The sequence below is a fragment of the Bufo bufo genome, chromosome 7 (assembly GCF_905171765.1).
Source record: "Bufo bufo chromosome 7, aBufBuf1.1, whole genome shotgun sequence".
In the NCBI taxonomy this organism is placed as follows: domain Eukaryota; kingdom Metazoa; phylum Chordata; class Amphibia; order Anura; family Bufonidae; genus Bufo; species Bufo bufo.
The window spans coordinates 145,632,130-145,650,927 of record NC_053395.1 but is presented as its reverse complement, the minus strand read 5'-3'; the positions used below and the strand labels follow the sequence as shown (position 1 = coordinate 145,650,927).

Here is an 18,798-nt window from a genome sequence, read left to right as displayed (position 1 = left end):
GCTGCGCTTCCTGTCTTATAAGGTGCCTTTTTTGGTTGCAATTACTTCTATCCGTAGAGTGTCGGAACACGCAGCTCTGTCATGTCGGTCGCCCTTCCTGATCCTCCATTAGGATAAGGCGGTCCTTCGCCCTGTACAGTCCTTCCTGCCGAAGGTGGTGTCGGCATTCCATCTAAATGAGGAGATTATTCTCCCTTCATTTTGTCCGGACCCGTCTCATCCTCGAGAGCAGTTGCTCCATACTCTGGATTTGGTACGAGCCGTTTGGGTTTATCTCTCCCAGACGGCATCTTTTAGGCAGACGGATTCCCTGTTCATGATTCCAGAGGGGCCGAGAAGAGGGCTGGCAGCGTCAAAGACTTCCATTTCCCGATGGATTTGTTTTGCTATTGTGGAAGCGTACCGCGTTAAGGACCGGGCTCCGCCCTTCTGGGTGACTGCTCATTCGGCTCGGGCAGTGGGGGCCTCTTGGGCGGTGCATCACGTGGCTTTGGCCCTCCAGGAGTGCAAGGCGGATACTTGGTCGTCTTTGCATACTTTTTCCAAGTATTATAGAGTGCACACCTTTGAGTCTGCTGACGCGTCTCTGGGGTGTAGAGTTTTGCAGACGGCAGTTCTCTGATTGACGGGAGGGTTGCTTGTTATGCCCACCCTTGGGGACTGCTCTGTAATGTCCCATGGTCAAAGCCTGTTTCCCCCAATGAGACGGATGAGAAAACTAGATTTTTGTACTTGCCGTAAAATCTGTTTCTCTTCCGTTCATTGGGGAACACAGCTCCCACCCATTCTTTTGTTTAAGGGCCTTTTCGGGGGGTGATTTTGGGTTTGTACATAGTGTGATTTTCTTGTGTCTGGCTTCTCCTACTGCTTTTGCACTAACTGATTTAGCTTGGTCCCTGTAGGAAGGGTATAGCTGAAGAGGGAGGAGCTTACACCTCTGTGCTTAGTGTCCGCCTCCTAGCGGCAACAGCTATACCCATGGTCAATGCCTGTATCCCCCAATGAACGGAAGAGAAACAGATTTTACGGTGAGTACAAAAATCTAATTTTTAAAGGGGATCTTTCAGCACTCTGTAAAAGTTAATTTTAATATATACATGTATTCCTTAAAGAATAACAATTCTCAAGCACCTTTTCTTAGGATTCTGCGTTATGTGGTTCATCTGTTATTCCTATTGGAAATGTATGAATAAATTGATAACTAGGTGTTACCATTACTCTTGTCAAAGGGGTCTGTTCTACACACTGTGACTCGGTCAGCACTGATTGGACAATGTCAGTGTTGGAACACAACCCCAACTGGTAACACGTACAGTCATACATTTCTAGAAGTAATAACAGAGGAACCACACAGCATTATAAGAAAAGATCCAGTATTTGCTACAACAGACATGTCAGGAGAGGTGACAGACCTCTTTAAAATCTGTCATTTTTGCACATGCACCATGACTTAGCAGAGGGATTTTAGTGGTTACCAGTTCACTTCCATGTAACTCTCTATATTTTATCTACTAGAAAAACTAGGCCTGCGGAACATGGATTTCCTAATGACCTGGGTGTAGAAGAAGAAGACATCATACCTGAAGGGCAGATTAAACTCCAGGAACATCATCCGGCTTTCATTCTACCCTCCCTGATAAGCCAGCCTGTGGGCAAGTTGTTTGTTGAGAAGAATAGTAAGTTACATCTGTAAATGCATTTCCTTAAAGGGGGGTTCCAGCCTGTAGATATTGATAACGTATTCTCAGCATAGATCATCAATATCAGGTCAGTGTTTCACCACTGTCTTGGACTGAAGTAATTATTACACTAGTCCTCAAGCCCAGGACTAGAGACCAATTTCTTTAATGGGGTTGCCCAGGCTTTTAATATTGATGACCTATCATCAGGAATAGATTTTCTTGAGTTCTAGAGTGTTGGATGGGGAACGGCTCGGATAACTCTGCTCTAGCTTTGGATGTACAGTAATAATATCGACATTCCATAAATGAGGAGATTATTGTCCCTTAATTTTGTCCGGACCCGTCTCATCCTCGGGAGCAGATGCTATATACCCTGGATTTGGTACGAGCCGTTCGAGTCTATCATCTGTCCCAGACGGCATCTTTCCGGCGAACGGATTCCCTGTTCGTGATTCCAGAGGGACCGAGACGAGGGCTGGCAGCGTCAAAGACTTCCATTTCCCGATAGATTTGTTTGGCTATTGTGGAAGCGTACCGCATTAAGGACTGGGCCCCGCCCTTGCGGGTCACTGCTCATACGGCTCAGGCAGTGGGGGCCTCTTGGGCGGTGCATCACGGGGCTTCAGCCTTTCAGGTGTGCAAAGTGGCGACCTGGTCGTCTTTGCATACTTTTTCCAAGTTTTACAGAGTGCACACCTTTGCATCTTCTGAGGCTTCTTTGGGGCGTAGAGTTTTTTGCAGACAGTGGTAGGGGGGTTGAAGATAAGCCCACCCTCAAGGACTGCTCTGTAACAAATGAAACATATAGTATGTATTACTCCAACTGACTATTAAATAATACTGGTGTAGAAAATGCCATTCTTAGTAAATCTGCCCCTAACTGTATAGGAAGTTGCTTAAAGGGGTTGGCTACTTTCTGGTTACTGATGACCAGTGTGTTTGTAAGATGATTATATGGCACTTACTAATATAGTCTTTGTTGAAATTCAGCACCATTTTCTATATTTCATAAGGTATCCCCTTGTTTGCCAGGTCTTTTGTGCTGTCCACACAGAGGTATTGTCTGTAAAATAGCTGCTGATGGAGGGTCACGTGACCAGACACCGCCTCCATGTGATGTCTCCTCCTTCATTCAAACACACTGCACCTGCACTAAACTCCCAACAGAAAAAGTGCACATGGCAGGTGCAGTGTGTTTGAAAGGAGGAGACATTACATGGAGGTGATTTGCCTGGTCACGTGACCTTCCATCAGCGCCATCTTATGGACAAGACCTCTGTGTGGACGCACAACAGACTTGGTAAACAAGGGGGCAAACCTTATGAAATATTGAAAATGGGGCAGAATTTCAACAAAGACTATATTAGTAAGTGCCATATAGTCATCGTACAAGCATATGGATAAACAGTAACCAGAAAGTGACCAACTCCTTTAAATAGCAGTTCTGAACTATACTCTAATTAGGGAAATACTTTACTTTGGGAATGACAGTAGAACCATTTTACATGTATTAGTATTGGGGGTCCAGGGGCTATTCGACTGGTATTCTATTGTATGTGTGTATTTCTCTTCTAGCATTTAGTCTGTTTCTAGTCTCAGCCTATGTTAGCCAGGACTAGTGACTGATGGCTTAGCGCTACCTGTGTCTTTTTATTTTACATTTTAGGGAAATTTCAGGCTGCAGATCGTTCTGGTATCATCAAAACAACAGAAGAAGTGGATGATTTCCTGGATATTAAACCTACATGGAGCAGTATGGATGTGTCTCTGACCGTGCATCGCAGCTTTAGGTACACAGGCTTGTACAGAACCAGGAGATACTCCGGGGGCAGCACCCTTTCATGTCTAATCATCTCCCTTCGTTCTAGGATGATCGGGCTGTTCTGCAGTGGATTCCTATCTGGGTACACCGTGTGGAACATTGTGGTGATTTATGTCCTTGCTGGCAGCCAGTTAACTACTCTACCTAAGCTGCTTGAAATTTATAAAGTCTTGGCTTATCCATCCCAGTGCTTCTTGTATTTCCTGTTGGTTCTCAGCACAGTTTCTGCATTTGATCGGTACTTTATGGAATAGATGTTCCCAGTTACCTTTGCTTCTATTTATTTCATGGTTTCTTATTTGGACCACACATAATTCAGCAGTTTTTCTTTTAACTAGGATTGACCTGGCCAGTGTGTCAAATGCATTCCGTGGTCTTGTTGCACTGGACCCATCTGCCGTGGCGTCGTTCTGTAAGTAGCACTATCTGTAGTAATAGTTTATTAAATTAGTACTTCCCTAAGAAAATATCCTCTATACATTTTCCTTCTCTCCTCGTGGTATAATCCAGTTACAGTTATCCCTCCTGAAGACAGCTTATTATAAGTCCTGACCATATCCTAATACTCTTCACTAAGGATGAGCGTATTCATTTCTACTGTAAAAAACCTTTGTACTCAACTCTGGTTCAGTTCCAAGGTACCACTTGGAACCGAACCCAAGTTCGATACAAAGGTTTTTTACAGTAGAAATGAATTTCCGAAGTTATTACACAAAGTCTCACGAGACTTCCCGACGTAATAACTTTGGCTCATCTGAGCCAATACATTCTAATACTGTGTGGAGCACCCACTCCATACAGTATTAAAACAAAGTTTTATGCAAATCGAATTTGCTCATCCCTACTCCTCACCCCAGTGTTTTGGGTATACAGCTCATTTGCAGACCTATGTGTCTTATGGTTACCTTTCCTGATGTAACCATTTTTTCTTTTTCGTGTTCATATAGCTATTTGAAGACTTAGGTCACATTTATTCAGACCAGTGTTTTAGACGCCCGTCTTAATAAAGCCCTAAGTTGGTGGCGGATCCTCCGCCAGTTCTAAATGTAAGACTTGTGGAGGAATTGGGAAAAAATTCATTTTTTATGGGTTACATGTTAACTGTGAGGTAAAAATAACATGTTACAGGGGTTGTCTCACTTCAGCAAATGCCATTTATCATGTAGAGAAAGTTAATACAAGGCACTTACTAATGTATTGTGATTGTCCTTATTGCCTCCTTTGCTGGCTGGATTCATTTTTCCATCACATTATACTCTGCTCGTTTCTAGGGGTTACAACCACCCTTCAGCAGTGGTGGTCATGCTTACTGACTATAGGAGAAAGCGCTAGCCTTTCTGGTGGCCGGGACCGCTGGAGCACGCATAGGCACACATGCACAGCAGCTTCCACTCTGACCACCTCGTAACTGCACTGCAGCGTTGGCCATAATCGCTGGAAACAAGCAGTATATAATGTGATGGAAAAATGAATCCAGCCAGCAAAGGAGGTAATATGGACAATCACAATACATTAGTAAGTGCCTTGTATTAACTTACTCTACATGATAAATGCCATTTGCTGAAGTGAGACAACCCCTTTATGTATAATTTTATTTTGTGGGTCGGTATGATTACAACGATACTAACGTTATATAGTTTCCTATGTTTTAATACTTGTAAAATAAAAAATAAACATAAAAACTTAAATTGCAGGGAGTCTGTATTTTTTTTTAAATCCAGTTTTGGGGTGTTTTCGACTTTTTTGAGTTTTTATTCAAAAAATATTTTGGGACGTGATTCAGCCATTTTTTCTGTTATATTTTAACAGTTCGAGCATTTTTGAACACAGCAATACCAATTATCTTTATTTCTGTATTATTTTTAATTGTAAAATGAGGAAAGTGCATTGGGTGATTTAGAATTTTTGATTCTGTTCTCTTTTATATATTTTTTTTAACTTTATTTTTACCTCCACCTTGAATATGCAATCGTTAGATTGCTTCTACCATAGACTGCAATGGCTTAACATTGCAATCTATGAGAAAATCACTGTGTTCCTGTTAAGTATTTGAAGAAGATAGGTCGGCACTGCGGTTTGCACGTGGTGCACTCATCCAGGGATAGTTAGTGCCGTCCTTCTTTGCTATATATGTGTTCCTGTTAAGCCATGCCACAGGCAGGCAGTACCATATAGGGATTGTCTCACTTCAGAAAATAGCATTTATTATGTAGAGAAATTTAATACAAGGCACTTATTTATGTATTGTGATTGTCCATATTGCTTCCTATGCTGGCCAGAATAATTTTTCCATGACATTATACACGGCTCGCTTCCATGGTTACGACCACCCTGCAATCCAACAGTGGTGGCCGTCAGGGCCGTCTTTAATATTGATTGGATCCTGGGCAAAAATATACTTGGGCCCCCTGGATCCAGCCTTCCCACACCCTAGCAGGCAATCACGCCCTCCACCACAACACACACACAAAAAATCCACACATCTGGTAGAGTACAGTGAATGGCTGTAAATACTTCCAGTTCTGAAGACTCCAGCGGCTCAGGATCAGTGCTCTGGGCAGCTGGGCTCAGGCTGGAAGTGGGCACCGCTCTGCAGGAAGGAGACCAGGGCTCGGCTCACCCTAGTGTTACAGTGCACCCCACAGTATGCAGTATAGCACCCTATAGTATACAGCAACCCACAGTATGCAGTATAGCACCCTATAGTATACAGCACCACACAGTATGCAGTATAGCACCCTATAGTATACAGCACCACACAGTATGCAGTATAGCACCCCACACTATACAGTACCCCACAGTATATAGTAGAGCAGTATAGCACCCTATAGTATACAGCACGACACAGTATGCAGTATAGCACCCCACACTATACAGTACCCCACAGTATATAGTAGAGCAGTATAGCAGCCCACAGTATACAGGCCCCCACACAGTATACAGCACCCAACTATACAGTAGTTTACAGTATATTAACATAACAGCCCCTGTCACCTTTTTCTGATGTAATCTTCACACAAAAAAGCTCCACAGTTAAGGCAAACTTATCCTGCAACACTCCTGGTAGGACCTGTGATGACCTCATAGCCATGTGACCAGTAATATTGCTAGGTTACTGGTCACATGGGAATGTCATCTAAGGTCCTAGATCACAGCTTTCATAGTACGCTGGCTGGACTCAGTGCCGGCAGGCATGGCATGGCAGCACCCCCTATGTAGCTGACATCCTGACACCCGGGGCAGTGGCTAGCAGGGCTCAAGAGGCAGCTGCCTTGGGCCCCTCAGGAGCAACTGGGCCCGGGGCAGCTGCCCCTTTTGCTCCTTGGTAAAGACTGCCCTGGTGGTCGTGCTTGCACATTATAGAAAAATAGCACCAGCCTAAGTGAGCCAGAGTGCCTGGCATTTTTAACTTTAGTGTGCAAGCACGGCCACCGGTGATGGATTGCAGGGTGGTCGTAACCATGGAAACAAGCGGTGTATAATGTGATGAAAAAAATTAATCAATCGAAAAAAGAAGGCAATATGGACAATCACAATACATTAGTAAGTGCCTTGTATTAACTTTCCCTACATGGTAAATAGCACTTGCTGAAATGACACAACCCCTTTAATTACGGCAGACCCGGGAGCCTTCAGAAGGAAGCAACTGAAGAGCTCCCTCAAATTCAGATACTGGGAACATCCTGTTCCTGGTAAATGACCTCTCAGATGCTGTGGTCGCAATTGAGAGGAGGCAAATACAAAATAAAAGTTTCAGTCCTTAAAGGGGTTGTCCAGGATTTGGATGGCTTATCCTCAGGGTCTGTCACCCCGCAAATCAGCTTTTACCTTGTAGCTTTGTAGCCTGATCTACACAGCCCTGTCCAATGTGTAGCGGAGGAGCTGGTTTCCAGTTCCCAGCTGTGTCCACTACACAATAGATGGCTGTGTAGTTTCGGCTCCAGTTTCAAGTGCTGGAGCTACAAGGTAGCAACTGGACAACCCCTTTAAGGCCAAAAATGTCTCCATCATTAGGGTTTAAAAAAGGGAATAGTTACAGTTTTTATCAGTGTCAAAGAGACCATATACGTCTGCAAATTGCGGATCTGCAAAACATGGATACCGGCCATGTGCGTTCTGCATTTTGCGGATCGGCACATCCTACCCTATGTAATAAAAACGGACAAGAATAGGACATGTACCATTTTTTTTTCTTCGGGACTATGAAATGGACATTACAGATATAGACGAAACACAGATCAGATGTGAACAAAATAAATAAATACGGTTGTGTGAATGGACAGTTCAATGAATGTTCCACCCTGCAGTATCCACACATGAGAACTGTATCAAATTTTGTCATCAATAATTATCTGCCGTTGTTATTATCTATGGTCAAATGGTTTTCTATAAAGCTAATGAATAGATCAGGGTCTGTGCCAGAAGAATCGACCATCCCAACATGCAGTCCATGTATTTGATGCTAATTGTGGTCTCGCTCTAAATCAAACCTTCTCTGTTTTCAGTGTATTTTGTCGCTCTTTTTCTTGCACTGAGTCAGCAAATGACAAGTGACAGGATAAACTTCTACACACCTCCAACGCAGAATGGCAGCTTGTGGTAAGGCCTCACTGTTGGCATTACTCTTTCTTTTTTTTATTTTTATCGGATATCATTTTTATTAAAACTTTTACATGCAACAAAACCCATTCTGGTACATTGAATAGAATATAGACATAGCACACAGTATGTTTATTTTCACAGCGACCTATCTGAAAATGGCAAGTTACCACGATGCTTCTTAAAGTACAACAATGGCATTACTCTTTCTGATAACAAGTACAGTTTAAAGATTATTATTATTACTACCATGGCTTAGCTGCACGTATGGACTTCAAACGGTAGACATCAGATATTTGTTTTAGGCCTCATGCACATGGCCGTTGCCTGGCCGTGTCCATGTGGACTTGAACGGGGGCCACAATCCGGAGCTGCAGTGCGGAACGGAGGCACGGAAGCACTACAGAGTGCCTCCGCACCTCAAACAAATAGAACATGTTCAGTTTTTGTGCGGTGCGGACGGATCACGGACCCATTCAAGTTGAATGGATCTCGATCCGTCCCGGCTGTGTGCATGAGGCCTTAAGCGTATGTCTTCAGAGATGGATTATAATTGGAGCTGCAGATGCTGTAGGTCTGGGCACCTGATTTACCAGCCGGGTCAGCATCCTTTATGCTGCACTGTTTTTGCAGGCTTTGTCGTGTGTAAACAGGGATTTGCTGCCAACAAACCAGGAAACCATACGGGGACGAATGATTATAGTAACACTTGTTCAGCCCCAAACAGCCCTGAATATTGCTGCATGTAAATCAAGCTAACAAGTTGGCAGTAATCGGGACTGAATGTTCTTAGGAAAGATTGATGCCCCATGTGAAAGTGTCTTAAGTTCGGAGTGGCTGCAGCAGTAACACGGGAAGTAATTGAGGGAAGGGTGCAGAAAAGATGAGGGCTGGGAGTTATAGCATATGTGAAATGTCCTTCTTTGTATGGGCTCATGCACATGAACGTATTTTGTTTCCTTGTCATTCCATTTTTTTGCGAATAGGATGCGGATCCATTCATTTCAATGGGTCCGCAAAAAATGCAGACTGCACATCATGTGCTGTTCGCCCCCTGTATGTCTGTTTTGTAGCCCCGCAAAAATAAAATATGTCCTATACTTGTCCATTTTGCGGACAAGGATAGGCATTGTCACAATGGATCCGCAAAAGTCATACGTATTTTTTGCTGACCGCAAAATACATACGGTCATGTGCTTGAGCCTCAAGTGTAACAGAAAGAGGAGACTGCTGAGCAAATATGTTACACATCCAACCCATGCACACGAGTGATATTGAACTTGCGCAAGTGCTATCAGTGGAAAACTGACCTCTTCTCTCAGATGTGCTTCAGTATATTCCGTGATTCTGCCAAGTTTTTGTGTTTATTTTTCCTGCATGGATGTCAACGTTTTTCTTGCATTGGTCATGCAAGTTAAACACTGAAAAATAACGCATAGCAATTCCCAGCAACCATCAGTGAAAAACAGACGGTCATTCAGTGTGGTTCAGTTTTTTATCACTGAACCATTGACTTGCAACACATGCTCTGTGTTTGGTTGCATTTTTCACATGAACCTATTCATTTTTATGGGGTTCTTCTTAGGGTACTTTCACACTAGCGTTTTTCTTTTCCGGCATAGAGTTCCGTCACAGGGGCTCTATATCGGAAAAGAACTGATCAGGCACGTCCCCATGCATTCTGAATGGAGAGTAATCCGTTCAGGATGTCTTCAGTTCAGTCGTTTTGACTGATCAGGCAAAAGAGAAAACCGTAGCATGCTGCGGTTTTATCTCCGGCGAAAAAAACTTGCGAAGACTTGCCCGAATGCCTTTTCCGGCATTTTTCCCCATAGGAATGTATTAGTGCCGGATCCGGCATTCAAAATACCGGACTACCGGATCCGTCTTTCCGGCCTGCGGATGCGCAGACCGGTAAGAATGTGAAAAAAAAATACAAGACGGATCCGTCTGTCCGCATGACAAGCGGAGAGACGGATCCGTTCTTGCAATGCATTTGTGAGACGGATCCGCATCCGGATCCGTTTCACAAATGCTTTCAGTCACATCCAAATCGGCGGATCCGGCGGGCAGTTCCGACGACGGAACTGCCCGCCGGATCACACTGCCGCAAGTGTGAAAGTAGCCTTACATAGTAACATAGTACATAAGGCCGAAAAAAGACATTTGTCTATCCAGTTTGGCCTGTTATCCTGCAAGTTGATCTAAAAAAAAAACTCAAGGGTAAAAAAATTCCTTCCCATCTCCAATCAGACTAACTCCCTGGATCAACGACCCCTCTCTAGTAGCCATAGCCTGTAATATTATTACACTCCAGAAATACATCCAGGCCCCTCTTGAACTGTATTAGTGAACTCACCATCACCACCTCCTCAGGCAGAGAGTTCCATAGTCTCACTGCTCTTACCGTAAAGAATCCGCTTCTATGTTTGTGTACAAACCTTCTTTCCTCCAGACGCAGAGGATGTCCCCCAGTCACAGTCCTGGGGATAAATAGATGATGGGATAGATCTCTGTACTGCCCCCTGATATATTTATACATATTAATTAGATCTCCCTCAGTCGTCTTTTTCCTAAAGTGAATAAACCTAATTTTGATAATTTTTCTGGGTACTGTAGTCCCCCATTCCAGTTATTACTTTAGTTGTCCTCCTCTGAACCCTCCCCAGTTCTGCTATGTCTGCCTTGTTCACAGGAGCCCAGAACTGTACACAGTACTCCATGTGTGGTCTGACTAATGATTTGTAAAGCGGTAGGACTATGTTCTCATCACGGGCATCTATGCTCCTTTTGATGCAACCCATTATCTTATTGGCCTTGGCAGTAGCTGCCGGACACTGGTTTTTACTCCTTAGTTTGCTGTTTATCAAAATTCTGAGGTCCTTTTCCATGTCCGTGTTACCCAGTGTTTTACCATTTAGTATGTACGGGTGACTTGCATTATTGCTTCCCATGTGCGTAAGGCCTCATGCACACGACCGTATGGCTTGTTCAGTATTTTGCGGTCCAGCAAAAAATACGGATGACGTCCGTGTGCATTCCGTTTTTTACAGAACAGCTGGCTCCTGATAAAACGGTACTATCCTTGTTCGTTATGCGGACAATAATAGACATGTTCTATCTTTGAACGGAAAAACGGAAGGCATACGGAGTACCTTCCGTTTTTGTTTTGCGGATTTATTGAAATAAATGGTTTCGTATACGGAACGCAAAAAACGGAATGTAAACTGGAAAAAAAAAAATGTTTGTGTGCAGGAGGCCTAACTTTACATTTGTCAGTGTTAAACCTCATCTACCACTTATCTGCCCAAGCCTCCAATCTATCCAGATCCCTCTGTAGCTGTATACTGTCCTCTTCAGTGTTAATTACTGTACACAGTTTAGTGTCGTCTGCAAAAATTGATATTTTACTGTGCAAGCCTTATGAGCAAAAACGCAACAGATACAACATCAATTTTTTTTCATGCAGTGCAATCTTTCTTAAAAAAAAAAAATGCACATGTGTATAAACTTTAATGGGTCGGTTTTTACTGCAGGTTTTAAACACAGACCGCACCTACACATGTACATTTTTTTCACACAACCGTAGTCAGTACGTGAAATACCCTCAATGTGTCAGCTGAATTCCCTGGGCTGAGTGCTGCTTCTGTGACAGGACCTCACTGCATTATAATGATTTATAATGCTGTGTGTTCCTGCCCGACTTCAGATGTACTGAATTGTACTCACATGGCGTAGTCAGTACAATTCAGAAGATCTGAGGTCAGGCAGGAACAGCAGCAGTCACCCTGGAAAATATCTCTGACACCCAGAGCACATTTTATACACGGAATACGCTCTTTTGAGATTAGCCTAATCCCTAGACCAGTGTGTGATGTAAAATGTAATACAGCTGTGTAGCAGTCCTGCTCTCTCTCCAGCCCAATGGTTCAGCGGCACAGGTTGCACAAATATGTACATTTCTGGGGGAAGTTGTTTGTTTCATGAAGAATACCTTTTTTTTGTATACATTCCTAAAAAAAAGAGAAAAACAGATTGAGGGTCATTTACGAAAATTTTTATGCCAGTTTTTGGTGTAAAAATAGTGCCAAGACCCTTTTTGAAACTTTTTAATTGCCCATGTCACAATATTTTATCACACTGGCATTTTTACACCATCCTTGCCACTTGGGAGTGGCGAAGACTGGAACTTTGGATTCAGCAAATTTACATTAATTTACACCTGAAAACCGGCATAAAAGAGGAGTAAAGATTACTCCAGCCCCTGAGTATTATTTACTCCAGGATCACAGACTGCTGGAGGCACGCACTTCATAATAAATTATGCTGTAGCGCAGGAGGAAAACAAAGACTGTCGTGAAAAGCCGGTCTTTGTTAATGACCCCCATTGTACTATGAATTGTGAGAAAATGTTATTGAAGTTTTCTGGGCTCTCTGAAAAATAAGCTATGAGCTGCATGTGTAGTAACTGAATATAAAAAAAAGTTCATACTGACCTTTTAATTCCCTACAGATCTTTGGTCTCTGGCCTGTGGTGTTTACATTGGCTGTAACTGTGCCACGATGTTCGGCCACTTGACCTATCCAGCAATCACTGCCCACTGTGGTCACGTGCTGTATGCACATGACCCGACAGCACTGGAGGGGCACAGGATTTAGGCTGGGTCTACATGGCGATCCTGGCTGCAACACTCGTAGTGCCACCAATAATTTCTATGCAGCAGTGCAGCCATTGAAATGAATGAAGTTGCAGCGCCAACCCCAGAGTTGCAAAAAAACTGCTTATCTGCTCCCTCCCTGTTCAGTGACCTCTGCATAGGTCACACAGTGGGGGTCATTTACAAAGAATGGCTGTTTACGCCTGTTTGTTTGCCCTTTGCGCTGGCAGAGGATGCGCATAGTTTCTGACAAGGCATGCGCTCCTCCGGAAAATCCATGCACTAGGCGTAAAAACTATTCCAGCCCCTGACTGGAGTGGCTTTTCACCAACATTTACGTCTATTTCCAATCTGTTTGAAATCCACAAGTAAATTCACAGTACACTTGTCAGTTGCGGATTTAAACATGATTGAAATTAATAGAAGAAATCTGCGATCAATCCACTAGATAATGGTCATGCTGGCAACCTACAAGTCCAATGCACATGAGCAAATCCGGATGTATACAGAGATTGGAATATCCTATTGACTTGTATCGTACTATACTTTACTGTGGATTTGCAGTGTGGAATCCGCACGGTAAGTTTGCAAGAAATCGGCAACGTTTGAACTTAGCCTAAGTAAGGCTAGCTGGTTTAAGATCTTGTTTCTTGTAAAAAAAATTGTCCATAGTCACTTCACTGCTTCTTTTTTTATTCTTTGTAATCCCAGGCAAGAAGATACAGAGGGACAGATCCTTCAGCCTTGGGTTGTCCTCAATTTGGTTGTAACTCTGTTGGTCGGCCTTGCCTGGCTGTTTTTATCATGTCGGCCAGACTTGGATCACAGTGAAGGTACGATCTCTTATACATTATCAAAAAAATAGCCCCATCAGTATCTGACTCCATTAAAGGCATACACTCCTGGAGCTGTCGTTAAAGGAGGAATGCAGTCAATATGATCATCTCATATGTCATAGATACATCTGCACCTTCTGGAAGTGTCATCAGCACGAGAACTGTGCATCAGGTACTTCATAAAATGGGTTTCCATGGCCAAGGAGCTGCACACAAACCTAAAATCAGCACATCCAATGCCAAATAGCTAGAGTGGTGTAAAGCTCACATTCACTGCAGTATCGAGCAATGGAAATGTCTTCTATGGAACGATGAATCAGTCTGGGTTTGGCAAATACTAGGATGATGCTACCTACTGGAATGCATAGTGCCTATAGTAAGAGTAATGGCATGGGACTATTTTCAGGGTTCGGACGAAGCCTTTTATTTTCAGTGAAAGGTAGCGTTATTGCCACGACATACACAGAGATTTTTTACAATTATTGCTTCCAACTTTGAGGCAACAGTTTGGAGAAGGCACTCTCCTGTTCTAGCATGACTGTTTGTTTGCCTGTGCACCAAGTGAGATCCATAAAGACATGGTCTGGTGGGGAGGAACATGTGTGGCGTGCCCATAGTCCTGACATCAAGCCCACCAAACACTTTGGGATGAACTGGAATGCTGATGATGAGCCAGATCTTCTCCACCACCATCCGTGTCCGACCTCACAAATGCTCTTGTGACTGCATACACTATAACATCTGTAGGGAAGTCCTCCCAGAAGAGTGGAGGGACAGTTTGCCTGAAAGTGTCAGATTTTTAGTAGATGACAAAAACTGGAATACTCCTGTAATCAGCTTCCAAGACTTGTTAAAAGTCAGACATTGACTCCTAGAGGGCCCTAACGAGATGGTTCTCTCTCTGAGAGATACTCCTTTGATCTATACCAAGTTGGTCTCCTTAAAGGTAACCAGTACCCCCCCCCCCCCTAAGCTGCATCCTAACGCGTTGCACTCAGAATCGTGCTCTGCATTAATGAGGGGCAAACAGCCCAAAATAGTTGTCTGGATATATGACTTGGCTATTTTCCCTTATGTTCCAAAGCTTGTTAAAGGGAACCTGTCACAGTGAACATGGTATCTGATCTGCAGGCAGCATGTTATAGGACAGGAGGGGATGAGCAGCTTGATGTGTAGTTTTCTGGGAAAAGATTCAGTAAAACCTGCAATTCATTCACTTAAATTCCTGCTCATTCTGGGCTGTGAAGTCCAGGAGGCGGTCCTATCAGTGATTGACAGCTATAGCTGTAGACACAGTCATAGAGGGAAGGTAGTCAATCACTGATATGACCGCCTCCTGGACTTTAAAACCCAGAATAAGCAGGAATTTGAAAAGATAAATTTAAAGTTATACTGAATCTTTTCCAATAAAACTGCATATTTATCTGGTCTTTTCTTCCTGTTCTGTAAGATTCTGCGTGCAGATTACGCTGCATTTTCATGAAGACAGGTTCCTTTTAAAAAGTCTGACATTTGACTCCATAGGGAGCCATTTCGAATAGGTGGCACTAAATAGTCGGTTCTATTTCTCTGGTAGATACCTCTTTGTCTGTAATCTAAGACTGAACACTGTCTGAAAGGTATTGATTCCACTTTTAAGCTGCCCATACATTTTAAATTTGTTAAAGGGGTTATCCAGGAAAAGATAATGATGCCTTATCCTCAGAATAGGCCATCATTATCACATCAGCGGGTGGGTCCCCGATCATCCCTGCCGATCAGCTGTTTCAGGGAACCGCTGCACTCAAAAAAGCTCTGGTGAGTGATGCAGGCTCACGGCAGCTTTCCAAGGACAGCGCCATACGTTGTATAGTGGCAGTGCTTGGTATTGCAGCTCAGCCCATTGACTTGAATAGGCCATGTAACCGATGTACGGTAATGTCACTGGCGTAGGAAGAGCCTGCAGTGCTCAAGGCCTCTTCTAACAGCTGATCGGCAGGGGTCCCGGGTGTCGCACTCCCCACAGATCTGATACTGATGACCTATCCTGAGGATAAGTCATAAATATCTTCTCCTGAATCACCCCTTTAAATGACAAATACAGTCCTTTCTCATGGTTTAGAAAATAGTGCTGGTTAAACATCACAGACTTAAAGGGGTTGTCCGGGTTCAGAGCTGATCCCGGACATACCTCCATTTTCATCCAGGCAGCCCCCTGACTTGAGCATCAGAGCAGTTCATGCTCTGATGCTCTCCTTTGCAAGGCATTTTTAGGAGTTCCGGTGACGTACTGGGGCTCTCCATGGGGCTGCCAGGAAGCCCAGTGACGCCACCGGCACTGATGGGCGGGGTTTAGCGCTGCCCTAGCCAGTAAAACAGCTAGGGCAGCGCTAAAGCCCGCCCATCAGAGCCGGTGACGTCACCGAACACACTGCCGTGCAGAAGTTTCCGCCCGGCAGTGTGTTGTGATAAACAAAAGAGCCCTTGCCCTGCGCGATCTAGCGCAGGGCAAGGGAGCACATCGGAGCATGAGATGGTGCCATGTTGTTTACTGCAAAAGTTCATACATACCAGAGCAGTAGGTGCCCAGGGAATCGTTGAGGCAAGTGAAGGTATAGTGTGTTGTTTTTCAATTTTAAGCCATTTCAGAGCTTTTTTTTTTATTTTTTAAAGGGTATTCCAGCAGCATCAAATGGTGGCATATCTCTTGCTGATTGAGGAGGTCCCAGCAATCAGACCTCCCCTATCAGCAAATGATGGCATATCCTAGAGCAGGGATGCTCAACCTGCAGCCATCCAGCTGTTGCAAAACTACAATTCCCAGCATGTCCTAATAGCTGAAGGCTGTCCAAGCACACTGGGAGTTGTAGTTTTGCAACAGCTGGAGGGCTACAGGTTGGGTATCTCTGTCCAAGAGTTATGCTATCACTTATACTGCTGGAATACCCCTTAAAGAGGTTTTCAGGGATTTTTTAACTAATGACCTATCCTCTGGTTAGGTAATCAGTATCTGATTGGTGGGAGTCTGACACCCAGGACACCTGCCGATCAGCTGTTTGAGAAGGCACCAGCACTCACAGCAGCGCCACAGCCTTCCCTCTGCTCACCAAGCACAGCGCCGTCCATTGTACAACGATTGTGCTTGGTATCACAGCTCATCCCCATTCATTTCAATGGGGCGGGGCTGCTCCTAGGCCTTATGATCAATGAACGTGACCTCACATGGCCTAGGGAAAGCTGCCTTCTCAAACAGCTAATCTCCTGATCAGCAGGGTGACGGACCCCCAAGATCAGATACTGATGACCTATCCAAACCATTTAAGTTGCTGGACATGTGAAGTTTGTTTCTTATGGACTACATTTTCATTTATCATCTTAGAATCCATCTTCATCCCAGAAGAAGATGATTACCCAGACATGGAGAAGGGGATGAAAATTCAAGCGTGAATTGTGTTCAGACACATCAATGATGCCTTTGTTTTTTATACTTCTTTATATATATATATATATATACCTTTTTTTTATCTGCATTATTTTTATCCTGTTTTACATTGTTTTTATACTTTTAAAAAATAATATATTTTTGTCAATTGTACATTTAGAATTGTAAATGAAATATGTTTTGGTAATGATTCTTTTTAAAGTGTACAAATTTGATGGAAATGAACATTGCACTGATTCTTATTCGCTGAAATGTAAAATATGTATTTGAGTCGATTAGGACTCTATAAAGTGTACATATACAGTGTGATAATATTGTCCATGATTGAATTCCCATGCACGGAATAGGTTTCTGAATGTAGAGTAGTATTCCTTTTAATTTGCTACTCAGGAAAAGTGTTGCTAAATCGTCATGTATGACGTAAGTCAAACCAATGCATTATCTTATTCTTTTTTACATAATAGGGGTAATGTATCAATTGGTTTGTGCCAGATTTGTCACTGCTAATTGATACACACAAACTTCTAAAAGATGTGGCAAATTTATTAAAAGGCATGCAACTCTTGGCCATCTCACTCCAGTGCACAGCGGGTTTAGGGTGGTATATCAAACTTGAGCCTAAGTAAATCTCCCCCAGCATTCCGGTATAGAGCAAGGTACTTGTTTCCTTTGCAGTGTGGCAGTATACTGTAGTATTCTCTGTTATATCTGCTTTTGACCGCAGTTAACTTTCCCTTCTAATATGCAGAATAACACGGCTCACCTACCAAGGATATATACAGTGCATTCAGAAAGTCTTCAGATCCTTTCACTTTTTGTAATGTTGTAGCCTTTTGCTAACATGAAAAAAAAAAAGTTTCTTTTCCCCCCATCAGTCTGCACTCAATATCCCATAATAACAAAGTGAAAACAGATTGTTCAATATCTTTGCCAATTTATTGAAGAGGAAAAACTAAAATAATACATTGACATAAGTATTCAGACCCTTTACTCAGGACTTTTGGCAGTGATTACAGCCTCCAGTCTTCTTTGGTATGATGCCACAAGTTTTGCACACGTAGATTTGGGGAGTTTGTCATTCTTCTCTGCTGATCCTCTCAAGTTCTGAAGTGTTTGGATGAGAACTGTCGGGTTCAAGTCAGGGCTCTTGCTGAGTCACTCAAGGTTATTCACAGAGTTGTCCCTAAGCTACCCCTGTGTTGTCTTGGCTTTGTGCTTAGGATCTTTGTCTTGTTGTAAAGTGAACCTTCAGCCCATTCTGAGGTCTAGAGCACTCTGGATCAGGTTTTCATTAAGAATACTGTATCTCTGTACTTTGCTCCATTCAGCTTTTCCTTAACTTTAACCAGTCTCCCTGTCCCAGATGTTCAAAAACACCCCCACATCATGATGCTGCCACCAGCATGTTTTTCTTAGGGATGTATTGGGCAGTTGATAAGAAGTGCCTGGTTTCCCCAAGATATGATGCTTAGAATTGAAGCAAAAAAGTTCAATCTTGATTTCACCAGACTGGAGAAACTTGTTTCTTACAGTCTGATAGTCCTTTAAGTGATTTTTTTGCAAACTTCAGCCCAGCTTTCATGTGTCTTTTACTGAGGAGAGGCTTATTTCTGGCCACTCTGCCATAAAGCCCAGATTGGTGAAATGCTGCAGTGATGGTTTAACTTCTGGAAGTGTCTTCCATCTGCACACAGGATCTCTGCAGCTCATAAAGAGTGACTATACGGCTCTTGGTCACCTCAAGTTCCTTCTTCCCCAGTCACTTAGTCTGGTGGGGTGG

At 43.3% G+C, this 18,798-nt stretch overlaps 1 protein-coding gene across 3 annotated transcripts in view; it reads left to right on the top strand.

Moving 5' to 3' along the window:
* Nucleotides 1-18,103, top strand: part of TMEM237 (transmembrane protein 237) — a 49,259-nt gene extending 31,156 nt beyond the window's left edge. The window contains exons 6-12 of one of the 3 annotated variants that reach the window (XM_040440996.1): nucleotides 1,516-1,676; nucleotides 3,349-3,472; nucleotides 3,551-3,742; nucleotides 3,843-3,916; nucleotides 8,010-8,103; nucleotides 13,473-13,594; nucleotides 16,956-18,102. In XM_040440996.1, the coding sequence (XP_040296930.1) occupies nucleotides 1,516-1,676; nucleotides 3,349-3,472; nucleotides 3,551-3,742; nucleotides 3,843-3,916; nucleotides 8,010-8,103; nucleotides 13,473-13,594; nucleotides 16,956-17,023 (835 nt within the window). In that variant the 3' untranslated portion in view covers nucleotides 17,024-18,102. Of the gene's footprint in view, nucleotides 1-1,515; nucleotides 1,677-3,348; nucleotides 3,473-3,550; nucleotides 3,743-3,842; nucleotides 3,917-8,009; nucleotides 8,104-13,472; nucleotides 13,595-16,955 lie in introns of all 3 variants that reach the window. The other 2 variants (XM_040440995.1, XM_040440997.1) reach the window with 2 other exon arrangements.
* The last annotated feature ends 695 nt before the right edge of the window (nucleotides 18,104-18,798 follow it).